The 15,828-nt window shown below is 41.5% G+C and overlaps 1 protein-coding gene across 1 annotated transcript; it reads left to right on the top strand.

The window, feature by feature from the left end:
* Window positions 1-356: 356 nt before the first annotated feature.
* LOC127140827 (uncharacterized) lies at window positions 357-5,180 on the top strand. Its single transcript, XM_051068613.1, has 3 exons — window positions 357-375; window positions 2,773-2,913; window positions 3,436-5,180. Exons 1-3 carry the CDS (start codon window positions 357-359, stop codon window positions 5,166-5,168), a joined length of 1,893 nt encoding a protein of 630 aa, XP_050924570.1. The 3' UTR covers window positions 5,169-5,180.
* Window positions 5,181-15,828: the final 10,648 nt, after the last annotated feature.

Here is a 15,828-nt window from a genome sequence, read left to right as displayed (position 1 = left end):
TAGTAATGCTTAAATGCTTAAATGAAATTAGGGTATATTTAAATAAACATAACACTTTTAGGTTTAACACAATTGTACTTTTTAAAATTGTTTTGTTTTTCTTGGCTATGAACTGAGTCTAGGAAATGCAGGATGGAGAAGATGAGCACAGCATTCAACACTATAAAGAAGCAATGAAAATAGAAGCTCTAAAACAGAGACCCAACTACGACCTCATAATAAATGGAATGGTTAAGATGCAAAAATACAGGGCCAACTTTATTCAGGAACATTTGACAGCTGCAGTCCATGCCTACGCCATTCCCTTTTGGTGAGGTCAAAGCACTAGCCCTGTATTACAAGCTAAATTGTGGGCCATGCCCATCCTCATAGAACGTAAGTTTTGAAAGACTTTGAAGTTTGTAGGCCCTTTTCGCCATTCTTCAAATACTGTCAGAAAAAATGAAAGGTATGAAAGAAGCTCTGCCTGTTATTTTTTCTTATGGTTTTTCTTTGTATTATGGGTGCTCAAATTAAAATTTCTTTGTTTAATTGTAATGGTCTTAGAGACAGGAGGAAAGCAGAGCAGGTTTTTGTTGGACTAAATTCTGACATTTTATGTTTGCAAGAGACAGATGGACAGATGAACCTATGGACAGAATGAAAACAATGTGGAGGGGGGACTTTTTTGTGAACCATGGGGGCAGAGGGAATGTGGTGTAGCTATTTTAGTTAAAGGGTGTGTCAATAGTGTAAAACAAGTATTTAAAGACAATAAGTGAAGATTATTGGTTATTGAGTTTGAATTGTAAAATGTTTTATTTCCTGTTGGTTAATGTTTACGCTCCAAATGTAGAAACGGAGAGACTTCTTTGGAAAGATGAAGAGTTTAATTAAGGGAAATTGTATATTAGTTGGGGATTTTAATGTTTGGTGCACAAGACTTGATGCATGCAGTGTTGCATCTTTCAAGGCTGATAGCTCAAAATCATTGCTTAATAATATCTTAGTGAGTGAAGATTTGATTGATGTATGGAGGGAAGAGAATCCATACAAAGGCAATCTTCAAGGCGGCAGATTGTGTTGGGAAATATTAAGCAAAGCAGAATTGATTTATGTTTAGTTAAAAGAAGTATTTTTAGTTTTTTGGGGAACATAAGATATAAGTTCATGGGTTTAAGTGATCATGCTGCTCTTACATTTCAGTTGGGAGGGTAAACGGGTGGAAAGGTGGGGGAGTGTGGTGTTTAAATTCATGTCTTTTGGCTGAACAGGAATACAGAAAATGTATTATTAATTGCTTAAGTTTGAAAAAAAGAACCCGTTCTATGAAAAGAATATTTGTGCTTGGTGGGAATGGTTAAGAATAAAATAAAGATGAAAAATATTAGCTATGCTAAGAAAAGGAGTTTTTTAAGGAAGCAAAAAGAGTTGGAGTTAAGGGAGAATCTAAAAAAGAAGAGGAAATAATAGAGGGGGATCTAAATCAAAGCTGTTATATAAGAATGCCAAGAGTTGTGAAGAGTGTGTGAAAATAAATGGGGTGTTGACAGAATCATTTCCGTTAGAAAGCTCGATAAGACAAGGGTGTCCCCTGTCAGCAGTGCTTTATAGTATTTCAGCAGAACCTCTGGCAGCTTTAGTAAAACTGGATAAGACGATTAAATGTATTGATAGTCCTTTTGAGAAGAATAGTCTAATTTATCAGTACGCAGATGACACAAATATTACTGTGAAAGATTTAGATAAAGTGGGCATTAAATTCTTTGAACAGTACGATTTCCTCTTTCCCATGGAAAGGTAGAGGGATGTGATAGCACAGAGAACTGTAATAGGCAACAAAAAGGAGGGAGGGCTAGCCTTAATAGATGTGGGTGCCAAGAGAGATGCACTTAGAGTGAAACTGATAAGCAAGTTTCTGGATCAGGCCCAGCAACACCCCTGGAAAGACTTCTTGGCTGATTGCATGGTGGAATACGGAGAGAGGAGTGTGTACAACTTGTGTACTCTCCCACCCAGAAATGTTCTTAGAGGCCTGCCAGGGTTCTACCGAGAGGGGCTAGAGGCATTGGGAAGGATTCTAGCCCACCTAAGGCCTGAATGCAGTGAAAAAAAAATGTGTTTCAGATGTCTTTCCTCTGAAACCCCTGTCTTACTTATCAGGGGAGATATTTGGTGTGCAGCTAGAGTCTGCTGGCCTCACAAAGGTGGGACAAGTAATGGATGCAAATGTTAACTTTATTTTAGAATATTTGTTGAGGAAAATGAGTGAAATGAGGATGAAATACAGAAAACAACAAATTGTAAAGATAGCAGGGAAACTTGAGAAGTGCCTGCTGCCTGATTAGCGCACACTGCTGGGTAAAAGCAGTTGCAAGGTGCAGGACTGAATTTCTTCCTTTGCCTTGGGGGGAAGACTATTAATGTTGCATCTGTGAAAACTAGAGACTGGTATAAATTGTTTCTTGGTAAAAGTCATAAGAGACCAGCCTCAGAAAAGATCTGGAAGGAGATTTTCCCTTCACATGAAGTCAGCACAATCTGGAAGAATATAGATGTCCCATGTATGACCCCAGAAATCTTTAATTTAGACTTCAAAATAAGGCACAGGAAGATATTCACTGGTGTTGTCCAGCACCAAATTAATAAGAAGCTATACAAAAGAGAATGTGCGGTGTGTAAAATGATGGATGAGGACTTTGAACACCTTTTTCTCAGCCGCCCGTTTGTCAGGACACAGAGAAATGGTAAAGAAACTTTTGACTGATCATTGTGGACTCTCATTATGCACAGAAAGTGAATGGAACAGGACATATCTGTTTGGCGTCCAGGGAAAGACCCAGGGGAAAAACATTATTCTGGTCAACACTGTACTGGCCTTTGCTCGGCATGCGGCCTGGCTTAGGAGGAACTCAGCTCTGTACAAAGGCAGAGGTATAAACATTTCCAAACTGTTTGCAAATCTCTTAAAGGCCCACCTTTAAACTGTTTTATGCAGCAGAAAGAGACAATTTCAAGAGACTTTTTGCATTTAACAATACCTTGTTCAGCGAAACAGAGGATAAAAGGCTGTTATTTGTATTTTTAAATGAGAACGAATGTTAACAGATTCTATGTTGTATGTAATATAATGTTGTGTCTTTTACTGTTATTATTGTAATTACTGTTTTTGTTGAGAATTTCTGATATTTTTCATAATTTAAAAAAAAAAAAAAAGCACACCCGATCTCGTCGTGCATGATTGGCTCCAGCCTGGGAAGGCGTGACCTTACTTCCGCTTCCTGCACCTCTTTGGTTTTGATTTTAACCCAAGTGTCATCCACATACCTGAACCAATGGCTTGGTGTTGTTCCCTCAAAGGAGTTTAAAGCCTTTCCTTCTACCTCCTCCATATATAGGTTTGCAACAATGGGGGATACTGGTGAACCCATAGCGCAACCGTGTTTCTGTCTGTAGAATTTGCCATTGAACTGGAAGTATGTGGTGTTCAGGCACATTTCCAGAAGTTGGCAAATGTGTTCTGGTTCAAGGTTTGTTCGTGTTTGGAGGGAGTTGTCACATGTGAAACTCTTAAACGAGACCCCACCAGCAGGTACAAAAAGAAGGTTACAGAATATCTACAACAATTACAAAAAGAAGGCATTATCGACAAAGCACAATACTACCGACTTTATCCACAAGACTCAATTCCCTGCTTATATGGACTCCCCAAAATCCATAAGGAAGGGGCCCCCCTCAGGCCCGTTGTCAGCAGCATAAACTCGGTCACTTACAACATCGCTAAACACATAGCCAAGATCTTGGCACCTTTGGTGGGCAACACCCCACATCACATCCACAACTCGAGAGACTTTGTGAACAAAGTCAGGGATCTAAAAATGGATACAGATGAAACCATGGTATCCTATGACGTGACTTCCCTTTTCACGTGCATCCCAACCAGTGAGGCATTGTCCACAGTAAGAGAGAGACTTACACAGGACAACTCCCTCCAAACACGAACAAACCTTGAACCAGAACACATTTGCCAACTTCTGGAAATGTGCCTGAACACCACATACTTCCAGTTCAATGGCAAATTCTACAGACAGAAACACGATTGCGCTATGGGTTCACCAGTATCCCCCATTGTTGCAAACCTATATATGGAGGAGGTAGAAGGAAAGGCTTTAAACTCCTTTGAGGGAACAACACCAAGCCATTGGTTCAGGTATGTGGATGACACTTGGGTTAAAATCAAAACCAAAGAGGTGCAAGCCTTTTCCAAACACATCAACTCTGTGGACAGTAACATCAAGTTCACCAGGGAAGATGCCAAGAATAATAGTTTGCCCTTCTTGGATTGTCAAGTCAATATAGAAAAGGACAGAAGCCTCCACATTGGGGTATACAGAAAACCCATACGCACAGACCAATATCTTCTTTTCGACTCACACCACCCTTTGGAACACAAGATCGGGGTTATCAGAACTCTGCAACACAGAGCTGATAACGTACCCACAAGCTCACAGGCCCAAGGGGAGGAACACATGCATCTGAGAGATGCCCTCAAAACTTGTGGTTACCCCACCTGGACCTTTTTGAAAACGGCAGCTGGTTCCAAAAAGAAAACCATTGATGTGGTGGGGAAAGAAAAACAAAACAAAAGAAACAACATAGTTATTCCATATGTGGCCGGGTTATCGGAAAAACTCAGGAGAATTTTCAACAAACACAGTATCCCTGTGTATTTCAAACCCGGCAACACACTCAAACAGAGACTGGTACATCCAAAGGACAGAACACCACACACTCACAAGAGCAATCTGGTGTATGCAGTCCAATGTAATGAAGAATGCAATGACCTCTACATTGGCGAAACAAAGCAACCACTACACAAACGCATGGCCCAACACAGGAGAGCGAACTCTTCAGGTTTGGACTCTGCTGTCTATCTACATCTAAAGGAGAAAACCCATTCCTTTGAGGACAACAAGGTCCACATCCTGGACAGAGAGGACAGATGGTTTGAAAGAGGAGTAAAAGAAGCCATCTATGTTAAAGTAGAGAAACCATCTCTAAACCGAGGAGGAGGTCTAAGACACCACCTATCTCCAATATACAATGCTGCCCTTTCATCCCTTCCCAGGAGACTTAACAATTTGACCTCTAGGAAAAACAACCTTTCACATGTGACTCGTCTCATGTGACTCCAACGACTGTCGTTACAACACAATGGGACACTAACGAAGTTGAAACTAATGGTTTCTACCAACGACTGTCAACCTAACGGCTGTCGTTGACACATGGAACACAAAAGAGCCATGACATCATCGGTCTGGTGAAAGCCCCCCACAGAGGTTAAATACTTGGGTCTCCACACCAAAAAAAAAAAAATCAGTTGGACCAGTCCCAGCCTGGTCAGATGCGAACACGAACTGATGAAGCCTCTTGGATGAGAGGTGAAACGTCTTCCAGACTATAACTAAGTCCAGTTGCTTTCGATTAAACCTTTCTTTGGATAACTATACCAAACACAGCCTCATCCCCTTTCAAATATGATGACATAATAATGGGGTCTAATCTCCAATGATGATCACATGTCACACCTCATTTTTTTCTTCTTTGTGCTCATGGCAATACAATTTTGTTGACTGAGAATGAAATACATTTGTTAGTAATCTTTTACAGATGAAAATGACTACAACAAACTATGCTGCTTGTTTGGACAGTCAGTCAGAAACATGAGATCATTTTGTGAGACAAGAAAAATATTTGAACAATGAAAGAGAAAATACATGTTTTATTTAGAATCACAAATTGAACCAACTAATAACTAAATAAGGAACTAAATTATTTTTTACAAACACTATATACTAATGATAACAAACAAACAACAACAACCAACAATGAAAACAAGGAGCATCCTTCATTTGTCCTCAACAGCACTAATTTTTGTGACCTTTCTCCCCTCTCTAGTAAGGCTAACACAGATTTTTCCAGTCCTGAGCCTGGCATCGAATGGCTCCCACAGGCCATGTTCCACCCTCACCATGTTTCCCTCCTCCATCAAGAGGGTGGACATGCCTGGCTGCTCCTCTGTCACACCAACAACAGTGACTGAGTCAGCACTGGCTTTGACCTCCTGTTGAGAGGAAAAGAACATGAGCTATCATCTGATCATCATGATTTGTTAAATATGAAATGTAAATGGACTGTACTTATATAGCGCTTTTCTAGTCTTTTCGACCACTCAAAGCGCTTTACACTACAGATCACATTCACCCCATTCACACACATTCACACAGCACATATTCTATATTTAATGTGCTTTCTAAACACATTCACACACATTCACACACCGATGTGAAACACACACATCGGAGGCAATTTGGGGTTCAGTATCTTGCCCAAGGATACTTCGGCATGCAGACTGGAGGAGCCGGGAATCGAACCACCGACCTTCTGATTGGTGGACAACTGCTCTACCTCCTAAGCCACAGCCGCCCCCTAAATGAATAAATGAAATGAATTACTTAAGCCTTTTCATTGTGTTATACTGTACTTCAAACTTTGTATATGTGGTTGAATGGAGCTGAACCCCATAATCTGAGACCTCGACTTTGAGATGGGTCAGTCTCAGGTGCTCCCCAAGCTGTGGGGTCAGCTCCACAGCCTGCTCCCTCCAGAGGCAAACGTTTGCTTGTTTTTTTGTCCTATGGAGGATAAGACAATATGATGTGTTAGTATGCTGCCTAAACCACAGTAACAAGTAAATACCATGCATTAAGAAACTAAGGCTGTAGCAAAAGGAGTGGATTTTGGAGGTGAATCCCTAACAACAGCAAACAAAGCTGTCAAATAAATATGGCTCAGTAAAAGGGAAAATCTGAAATGAAATGATTTTGGAATGTTTTGGAGTAGATCCCTAAAGTTGGCCTAGCCTACTTAACTCAAGTAAAGGCAGGCCTCCTTATGAAAGTGTAAGCTATTACCAGTTCATTACAGTAGGATATGCCTTTTTATGCCTTTTATCATTTAATTACTTTTTAAATCTTTTTGTCTGTCTCTTCAAGTCTTCTGTGTTTTTTCTGTATTATTTGGATTAATATGTTATGAAAAACGCAGAGATGACAAAAATCCATCAGCCTACCTCCTGCAGTGTGATGTTTTTCAGTGGAATACTGTTTTTTCCACTTCTCACCTCCTTGACTGTAGACACCTGAAAAACAGGACACATTCATATTAATTCCACCTTTTATACCAAGCTCTTCAATTTTATTCCTTTAATACTATAACAACAAAAGCAAACAAAAAGCAGCCATGATCAGGATATGATTTGAAGAATCAGGAGAGGTCAGTGACAAATAAAACACTGAAAGGTCAAAAACTGCTGTAAAGTTTCTTAGAGTTTCTCCTTTGAAAGACTGAAAGAAGGACCTGGCTCAGTTCCACAACTCCACAACTTCTTCTTCAACAGTGAGAAGCTCCTGTTGGTTACTGCAGGCCCTCAGGGGGGTCAGCAGCGATGCTGGTGCCAACAGAGCCTCTGCCTCCCTCTTGAGTTCCTCAGATACACTGATATTTGTAGAGTGGAAAAACAGCGTGTCCTTTGTTATTTATTATGGAAGGAGAAGAGGTGCCTCTAAGTGTATATCCCCTGATTATATAGGCGTTTCCCTCAGAAACCTTGGGGCCAACTCCTCACTGTGAACTTGGCCGTGGAGGCCCCATATGACAGTGTGAGACATCCCACGTGCTGTGTTATTGGAGCACAGAAATTTAGTAGCAGATTTTGTCCACAATGAATGGAAGTCAGTGCAATGTCCTGACAAGTATACCTGCGCAAACCTGTGTGTTGTTGCTGTTGTATTACTTGGGGATATAAATCTGTTCAAACAGTCACACTGTGGGTATTTGGTGTACCTTTGGACACACAAAGCAAGTCTACATAACTTCTATAACTGAATTTCAACAGGGGTGGAAAGTAACAAAGTACTGTCCTTAAGTACAATGGTGAGGCTTTATGCTGCTTTCTACTCCACTACTCCAGCCCCACCTCCACACCTCTGCCCACAGTGTTCAGCTCACAGCTACCCCCCACTGCTCCTCCTGCCAAACACCCACCCCCTCCATCCACACCTTCCAACACACAGCCCCCCTGCTCCAACCTGTCCCTCACAACAACTCAGGTGAGAGATGAGCTCAGGCGGATCAAGGCAAGAAAGGCCACGGGTCCAGACGGCATCAGCTCCAGGCTCCTGAAGTCTTGCGCAGACCAGCTGTGTGGGATCGTGGAGCAGCTCTTCAACACGAGCTTGAGGTTAGGGAGAGTCCCACAGCTGTGGAAGACATCCTGTGTGGTACTGGTGGCGCTGACATCCCACCTGATGAAGACCCTGGAGCAGCTGATTCTCGCCCATCTACGGCCCTCGGTGAGACAGTCAATGGACCCGCTGCAGTTTGCCTACCAGCCTGGCATCGAGGTGGATGATGCAGTCATCTACCTTCTCCACAGAGCTCTCTCTCACCTAGATAAACCTGGGAGCACTGTGAGAATCATGTTCTTTGACTTCTCCAGTGCATTCAACACCATACAGCCCATGCTCCTGAGGGACAAGCTGGAACACATGGGGGTGGACCAGCATCTCACACTCTGGATACTGGATTACCTCACCAACTGACCGCAGTATGTGAGGACACAAGACTGCATGTCTTCTCACTGTTTGGAGTGCAGGGGCACTGCTCAGGACTTTTTATGACACTGTTATGGCATCAGCCATCTTCTATGGAGTGGTCTGCTGGGGCAGCAGCATCTCAGCAGCAGACAGGAAGAGACTGGACAAGCTGATCAAGAAAGCCAGCTCTGTCCTGGGGTGCCCTCTTGACCCCATGGAGGTGGTGGGTGAGAGGAGGATGATAGCAAAACTATCATCCCTGATGGACAATGAGCTCCACCCCATGCAGGACAGTCTGACAGCACTGAGCAGCCTCCTTCAGTGATAGGCTGCTTCACCCAAAGTGTGTGAAGGAGAGGTATCGCAGGTCCTTCCTTCCTGCTGCTGTTAGACTCTACAATCAACACTACTCCTAGTTCACCACATACTCACATGGACCATTTTCACTAGGTTCTGCACTGTTACTAATCCAAAACAGCTGCCATGAGTCACTCACTGTGTGCAATGCCATTTCAAAATGTGCAATATCTGTATCGTCCTGTGTATATTGCTCTTCTGTTAATATTTTGTTATGACATTGTCATGTTTATACTGTTGTATATATATGTGTGTATATATATATATATATATATATATATATATAGAAAGATGTGTCGGCATCGATTAGTTGTCTCTGGTCTTTTACCCATGCGGGGTAATGATGAGGTGTACAGTAGATTAACGTCTCTGAACCGCTGGCTGGCTCGTCACTGTAGTGAGCAGGGATATAGTTTTTGTGGATAACTGGCCTTCTTTCTGGGGCCGTCCTGACCTGCTGAAGGCAGATGGTCTGCATCCTACTGGAGCAGGCGCTGCTATTTTATCTAGGAATATAGACAGGTGTTTATGTCGGGTTTGACAGTAAGACACTAGTGATCGGCAGGTCGCAGGTGAGTAGAGAACCTGCTAGGTCTTTAGGTGGTGCGGTTTTGGAGTCCACGAGCTTAGATAGCTTAGATGATGAATCTAACCAGGATAATTTGCAGACTTTAGATGCTCAGACTGATAGCCTGATCTACTGCATTGAGACTGTCTCCATTCCCCGCCGTACTATTCACAAGTTTCCTAAGTTTCTAAACCACCATGTACAAAACACCACTCCTGCCACTGGTGACAGTGCTAGGTCCCATAAAGTACTGAATAAAAGGCCACTTAAATTTCCTAACAGAAACACTAGATGCCTCATTCCTATTAATACTTCATCTATAGGTACCTTGCCACACCAGGCTGCTACCAGCAGCTCCAGGCTCAATATGATCCTCAAATTTGGCTTCATAAATATTAGATCACTTTCTACCAAGGCATTATTGATAAATGACTTGATTCTTGAACATAATCTGGATATGGTTGGTCTATGTGAAACATGGCTTAAACCAGATTTGTTCCTGCCTTTAAATGAAGCTTCCCCACCTGAGTATGCCAACGCACATGTTGCTCGGGCTACGAAAAAAGGTGGGGGCGTCGCTTTAATTTATAAGTCTTTCTTTGGTCTAACCTCAGCTCTTAATGTCACTTTTAACTCCTTCGAGGCTGTAGCATTGAAACCTTCTCCAGTAGCTTCCGATCCCCATGACCAGGGAAATAGATTGCAACCACTCAACCTTGTGGTACTTTACAGGCCACCTGGCCCCTACTCACAGTTTTTAGATGAATTTGGAAATTTTTATCATGTCTTGTCACATATAGTGATGATATCCTAATTATGGGTGACTTTAACATTCACCTAAATAAGGCCTCTGATCCTTTAAATATAGCTTTTTTGGCACTTATTGATACTTTCGGGTTCACACAGTCTGTACATGAACCCACTCACTGTGGTGGTAACACTCTAGACCTGATTCTTTCCCGTGGGATTGAGGTGTCTAATCTGACCATCTCTCCTGTCACATCGGTTATCTCCGATCATTTTCTTATCAAATTTGATGCAACTCTAGTCTGTCCCCTAAAATTGTCTCTAATATATCTTCCACCAGACACATAGGTCCCGCAACTTTAACTGTTCTTATGTGAACAACTACCAGAGGTCCTGGCCCCTTTTACGACAGCAATTGGTTCTGTTGATAACTGTACCAGGGACTTGAATACAACCTTGCTAGTCGCCTTGATTCAGTTGCACCTCTCACCACTAAAATTAAACAGCCAAAGAGGTCCACTCCCTGGTTCACAGACGACACACGTGCTCTGAAGCAGGCCCTGTCGGAAATTTAGAGCGCAAAATGGCGCAAATCCAAATCAGAAGCTCTGTATCTCCAGTGGCACCAGGGTGTTCTGGAATATAAGCATGCACTGTCTACTGCCAGAGCAGCATATTTTTTCAAATTTAATCAATAGCAATAAAACATAATCCTAGATTTCTTTTTGACACTGTAGCTAAACTCACTAAAAAGCAGCCGCCTCCTAGCTGCTCGCCCTTTACTGCCTGTGAGTTTCAGAATTTTTCTGCAGTAAAATTGATGAGATTAGATTAAAAATCAGTTCAGTTTCTCCAGCATCTGCTGCAGAACCGGCTGTCCATTCATATGAGTCTCAGAGAGTTTCTGCTCTGATGAATTTTGACATTATATGTCTTGATTCATTATCTAAGATAGTACTAGCTTCTAAACCCACCACTTGCCTTTTTGACCCTTTACCGGGTAAACTTTCCAAAGATCTCTGGCCAGTCTTGGCCCTGCAGTGCTGAATATTGTGAATCTATCGTTGACGACTGGCACTGTTCCTTCTAGCTTTAAAACAGCTGTGGTTAAACCTTACTTAAGAAACCACACCTTGATCCTGGGTCTTTAGGTAACTATCGGCCTGTCTCAAATCTCCCATTCTTCTCTAAAATACTAGAAAAAGTGGTGTATCATCAGCTTTCAGCTCATTTAGCTGATAATAATCTATTTGAACCGTATCAGTCTGCTTTTAGGGCCTTTCACTCTACTGAAACAGCACTTGCTAAAGTAGTAAATGATCTGCTACTCTCTCTAGATTCAGATTCCACCTCTATGCTCATATTACTTGATCTTAGTGCAGCCTTTGATACTGTAGATCACCGTATACTCATGGACCGATTGGAAAATAGATTTGGAATCTCTGGCGTGGCCCTCAGCTGGTTAAAATCTTACTTATCTGACAGAACTCAGTGTGTCTCTTGTAATAACACTGTATCATCCTTTTCTGATGTGAAATATGGAGTACCCCAGGGTTCTGTTCTTGGCCCCCTGCTTTTCTCTCTATATATTTCTCCTCTTGGCCAAATTATTGCGGAGTCATGGAATTAATTTCACTGTTATGCTGATGATACCCAGCTATATGTGCCTATAAAGGCTGATAATGCCTCTCAAATTAGGGAATTAGAGATCTGCTTGTCATCTGTTAAAAGCTGGATGTCTCAAAACTTCCTGCTTCTTAATTCAGACAAAACGGAAATGCTGGTTATTGGCCCAGCACGATATAGACACCAGTTCGATCATGTAACTATATCCCTTGACAGCTGTGTTATCTCTCAAAATACAACAGCCAAAAATCTGGGTGTCACACTTGATCGTACTCTTTCCTTTGATCAGCATATTAAAGACATTACAAAGACCGCCTTTTTTCACCTACGCAATATAGCTAGGATTCGGTCTTTTCTCTCCATGGCAGATGCTGAAATTCTAGTCCATGCCTTTGTTTCTTCTAGACTGGATTATTGTAATGTTTTGCTTTCAGGACTACCGCGTACTAGCACTAAAAGTCTGCAAATGGTTCAGAATGCTGCAGCTAGAATGCTGACCAAATCGAGAAGGTTTGACCATATTACCCCAGTTCTAGCCTCCCTTCACTGGCTCCCTATTCATGTTAGATCAGACTTTAAAGTTCTCTTGATGACTTATAAAATTCTAAATGGGCTAGCCCCCTCATACCTGTCTGATCTTCTTAACCCTTATATTCCCTCGCGTGCTCTGTGTTCTCAGAGTGCAGGGCTGCTGTCTGTCCCTAGAGTCAAAAAGAAGTCAGCAGGCTGCAGGGCCTTCTCCTATCGGGCCCCCTTCCTCTGGAACAACCTCCCTAGTGATATTAGACAGGCTGACTCAGTTGAGGCCTTTAAATCCAAACTAAAAACTCATCTTTATGCCTTAACTTTTAACTAGCACATTATTCTGGTTCCTATTTCAGGATACCATTTTTCCCTTGGCGGGTTGGGTCAGTCTCAATGCATCAGTTAAGATTAATAGTTAGTAAATGTTGTCCATGATGTCCTGCCGACGAGATTATTATTAACTGTCTTAATATCACTGCATCACTTTAACTGTGTGTTCTTCCCTCAAGCACATTACTGTCCAGGCTGTGCTTCTCTCTCTCTCTCTCTTCTACTGTCTCTCACTGCAGGGTTCTGCCTCCAGAGCTGGAGAGTCTCCTGCTGCTCCCATGATCCAGCTCAACCCATGATGCAACAATAATTAAAACATTTACTAGTGTTATTGATAGTGTTAGTGCTATTAATGTACCATCGTTTGTCATTATTATTCCTTTAGCTGTAATAATTATTACTATTATTATTATTATTACTATTATTACTACTACTATTTACACTTTGACTTAGTCTGTGTATCTGCAATGTTGTCTTTCTCCTACCCCATTCCCCCACCCCCCTCTCTTTCTGTCTAAACCCAACCGGTCGAGGCAGATGGCCGCCCACCTTGAGTCCGGTTCTGCTCGAGGTTTCTGCCTCTTAAAAGGAAGTTTTTCCTTGCCACAGTCGCCTAGTGCTTGCTCATGGTGGGATCTGTTGGGTTTTTCTCTGTAAAACTTATAAGATAAAGAGTACGGTCTAGACCTGCTCTATATGTACAGCGTCTCGAGATAACTTCTGTTGTGAATTGGCGCTATATAAAATTTGACTTGACTTGACTTGACTATATATATATATATATATATATATATATACACACACACACTTATGCTGCTGCAACAATGTAAATTTCCCCATTGTGGGACTAATAAAGGATTATCTTATATCTTATCTTATCTTACATTTCATTAGTAACACTTGTGATGATGTACCTTAAAGATGCTATTTTTTGTCCTGCTAGAAGAGGACAACATGGCTGACAGAAAACTGGCTCAGGGTTGGCCACTCTGATTAGCCAATCACAGTTGGCTCACTAACTTTTGCCCAGCAACCAGTTGCCATGGTGCCATGGGGGTAAAATGGATGGAGACTATGTTAAAATCCTTGAAAACTTCATCCTCTTTGAACTTTAACTACTTCGGCATACTTTGTGCTAGAAACTTCATTTAAACTTTAAACAAGTCCCAATAAGTTCAGCTATTAAGCTTGCATTCAACTTTTTGATATCTTGTACAGTTTTTGAATGACAGCAGTTTATATTTCATGCTGTTTTCTGGCAGTTTCTGGGTTTTTAATGGGTGTGTATTGCGCTGGGTAGAGTGGGTGATGTCAGCAGTGAGGTCACCCACTCTAGCTTTCAGGCCTTCAACTTTTTCTGAAATTTTTGTGCTTTACCTCTTCTCCTGCCCACACCTTTCACTTCTCACACACAATTTATTTGTCAAATTGTAGATCATTTTGTGCTCTGTCACACAGTGTGACTCCCTAAGCCATACGATTTACGGTTTTCAAGGTAGCCGCCTCTGATCACCAAGAGGAGCCCTCAACTGCCCCATTCATCTCCATATTGGGTCTCCTCAGACATTATCCAAACCAGGCCAGTTTTTAAACTGCCATACTGTGGTCATTTTTCACTTTATCTACACAAATAACACATGTCTGTGTTCAGTAAAGTCTCCCAGCACTGGTAGTTACCCGATATTACCAATAGGAGTTATGGTTTTTGAATTATTAGGAGGAGTTCAAGAGGTGCGCAGAGCAAAATCTGACTCTGTAGAGGCTGAGACCTTGATATTGCTATGGCAACCTGTGAGTGCAGTTGAACAGGTGACTGTGATCAGCTGATCTCTGATGTCTGTGCTGTTTTACAAACTCTTGACTTACAGTTGTAAGTATAACATGGTTCACCTTTTGCGGCCTCACTGTTTCGCAGATTTTTTTTTAGTGCAATTTTGCATGCTTTTTTTTTTTTTTACAGTGTATCAATGCACATTGTGTGCTGTGTCCTGATTGGCTAAGGGACTGTAGACCATTGTCAATGAATCTCCTCCGTGCCGTGTCTCCTGTACAGTACAAAATGCGTTGGGCTTGCCAAATTTACCTAAATGTTCGATCTTTAGCAGTGTGACTCTCAAGTGCTGTATGTTTGCAAGTTTTCTCCCAAGAAATGTGAGAAAATGTTAATGCCTGTCTGTGTTCACCCTTAATTCTATTCTATTTATATTCTTTTGCTATTCTATTTATATTCTGTGTCGTTTGCCAACTGTCCTGCATGCTGCCTGTCTTTTGTCACAAACTGTTGTTGTACTGCCCTGGGATGTGTTATGTCTGTATTTGCTGCTGGAAACGTAATTTCCCCGAGGGAGTCATCCCAAAGGGATCAATAAAGTCCGTCTAAGTCTAAGTCTAAGAAAAGTGTATAAAGTGTGTGTGGATTTCACCTATTGCAGGTTGCAGGTTTTTTTAGAAAGTAAACCCCGTGATAAAGGGACCACTGTACTTTTCTGTCAAAATCCTACACCACACAGAAGACACACAGTTCAACAGTTTTCACTTCAAACAGGTTTTAGAGCAGTTTTAATCAGGAGTAACTTGGCAGTTAATTTCAGTTGGTGATAGAAAACACAGAGAGAAACACTTCATACCTCTTTCTCTCCATTTGAACTGTTTGAGTCAAACCCTCAGCAGCTGATTTTACCTTTCAACTGTTTCTACCTCTTTTACATTTTGATTTCCAAATTTTTATTCTGCATTTGACTTTTGGCTATTTTCTCAATGCATTTGATTGTTAGCATTTGATTTTTACCACTTCATAGATAGTAATTGCTATTGCTAATGATTTAATTTCAGTTCTATAAATGACATTTTTATCTGTTTGGTCAATATCATTTTCAATTGCAGACTCAGCAAAATGCCCTTGTGTTCATTTTGCCACTGCTCATTGAAGAAGGTTACTCAAGAGAGATTGAGGCGGGTCATAGCCGTAGAAGGCTGAAGTTTCAGAAATAACTTTGAGACCATTCAGGGCAATTGTACATGGTTTATATTCTTAAGGAA

This window comes from Lates calcarifer, unplaced genomic scaffold, assembly GCF_001640805.2.
Source record: "Lates calcarifer isolate ASB-BC8 unplaced genomic scaffold, TLL_Latcal_v3 _unitig_5051_quiver_2737, whole genome shotgun sequence".
NCBI classification, from domain to species: Eukaryota; Metazoa; Chordata; class Actinopteri; family Centropomidae; genus Lates; species Lates calcarifer.
The sequence above is the reverse complement of the archived record's forward strand: the minus strand, read 5'-3'. Positions and strand labels throughout refer to the sequence as shown.

Bases quoted from the DNA above. Each gene is read 5' to 3' on its own strand.
- LOC127140827 (XM_051068613.1), top strand. The intron at 2,914-3,435 runs GTATAAACATTT...TTCTGTCTGTAG, and splicing joins AGCTCTGTACAAAGGCAGAG to AATTTGCCATTGAACTGGAA.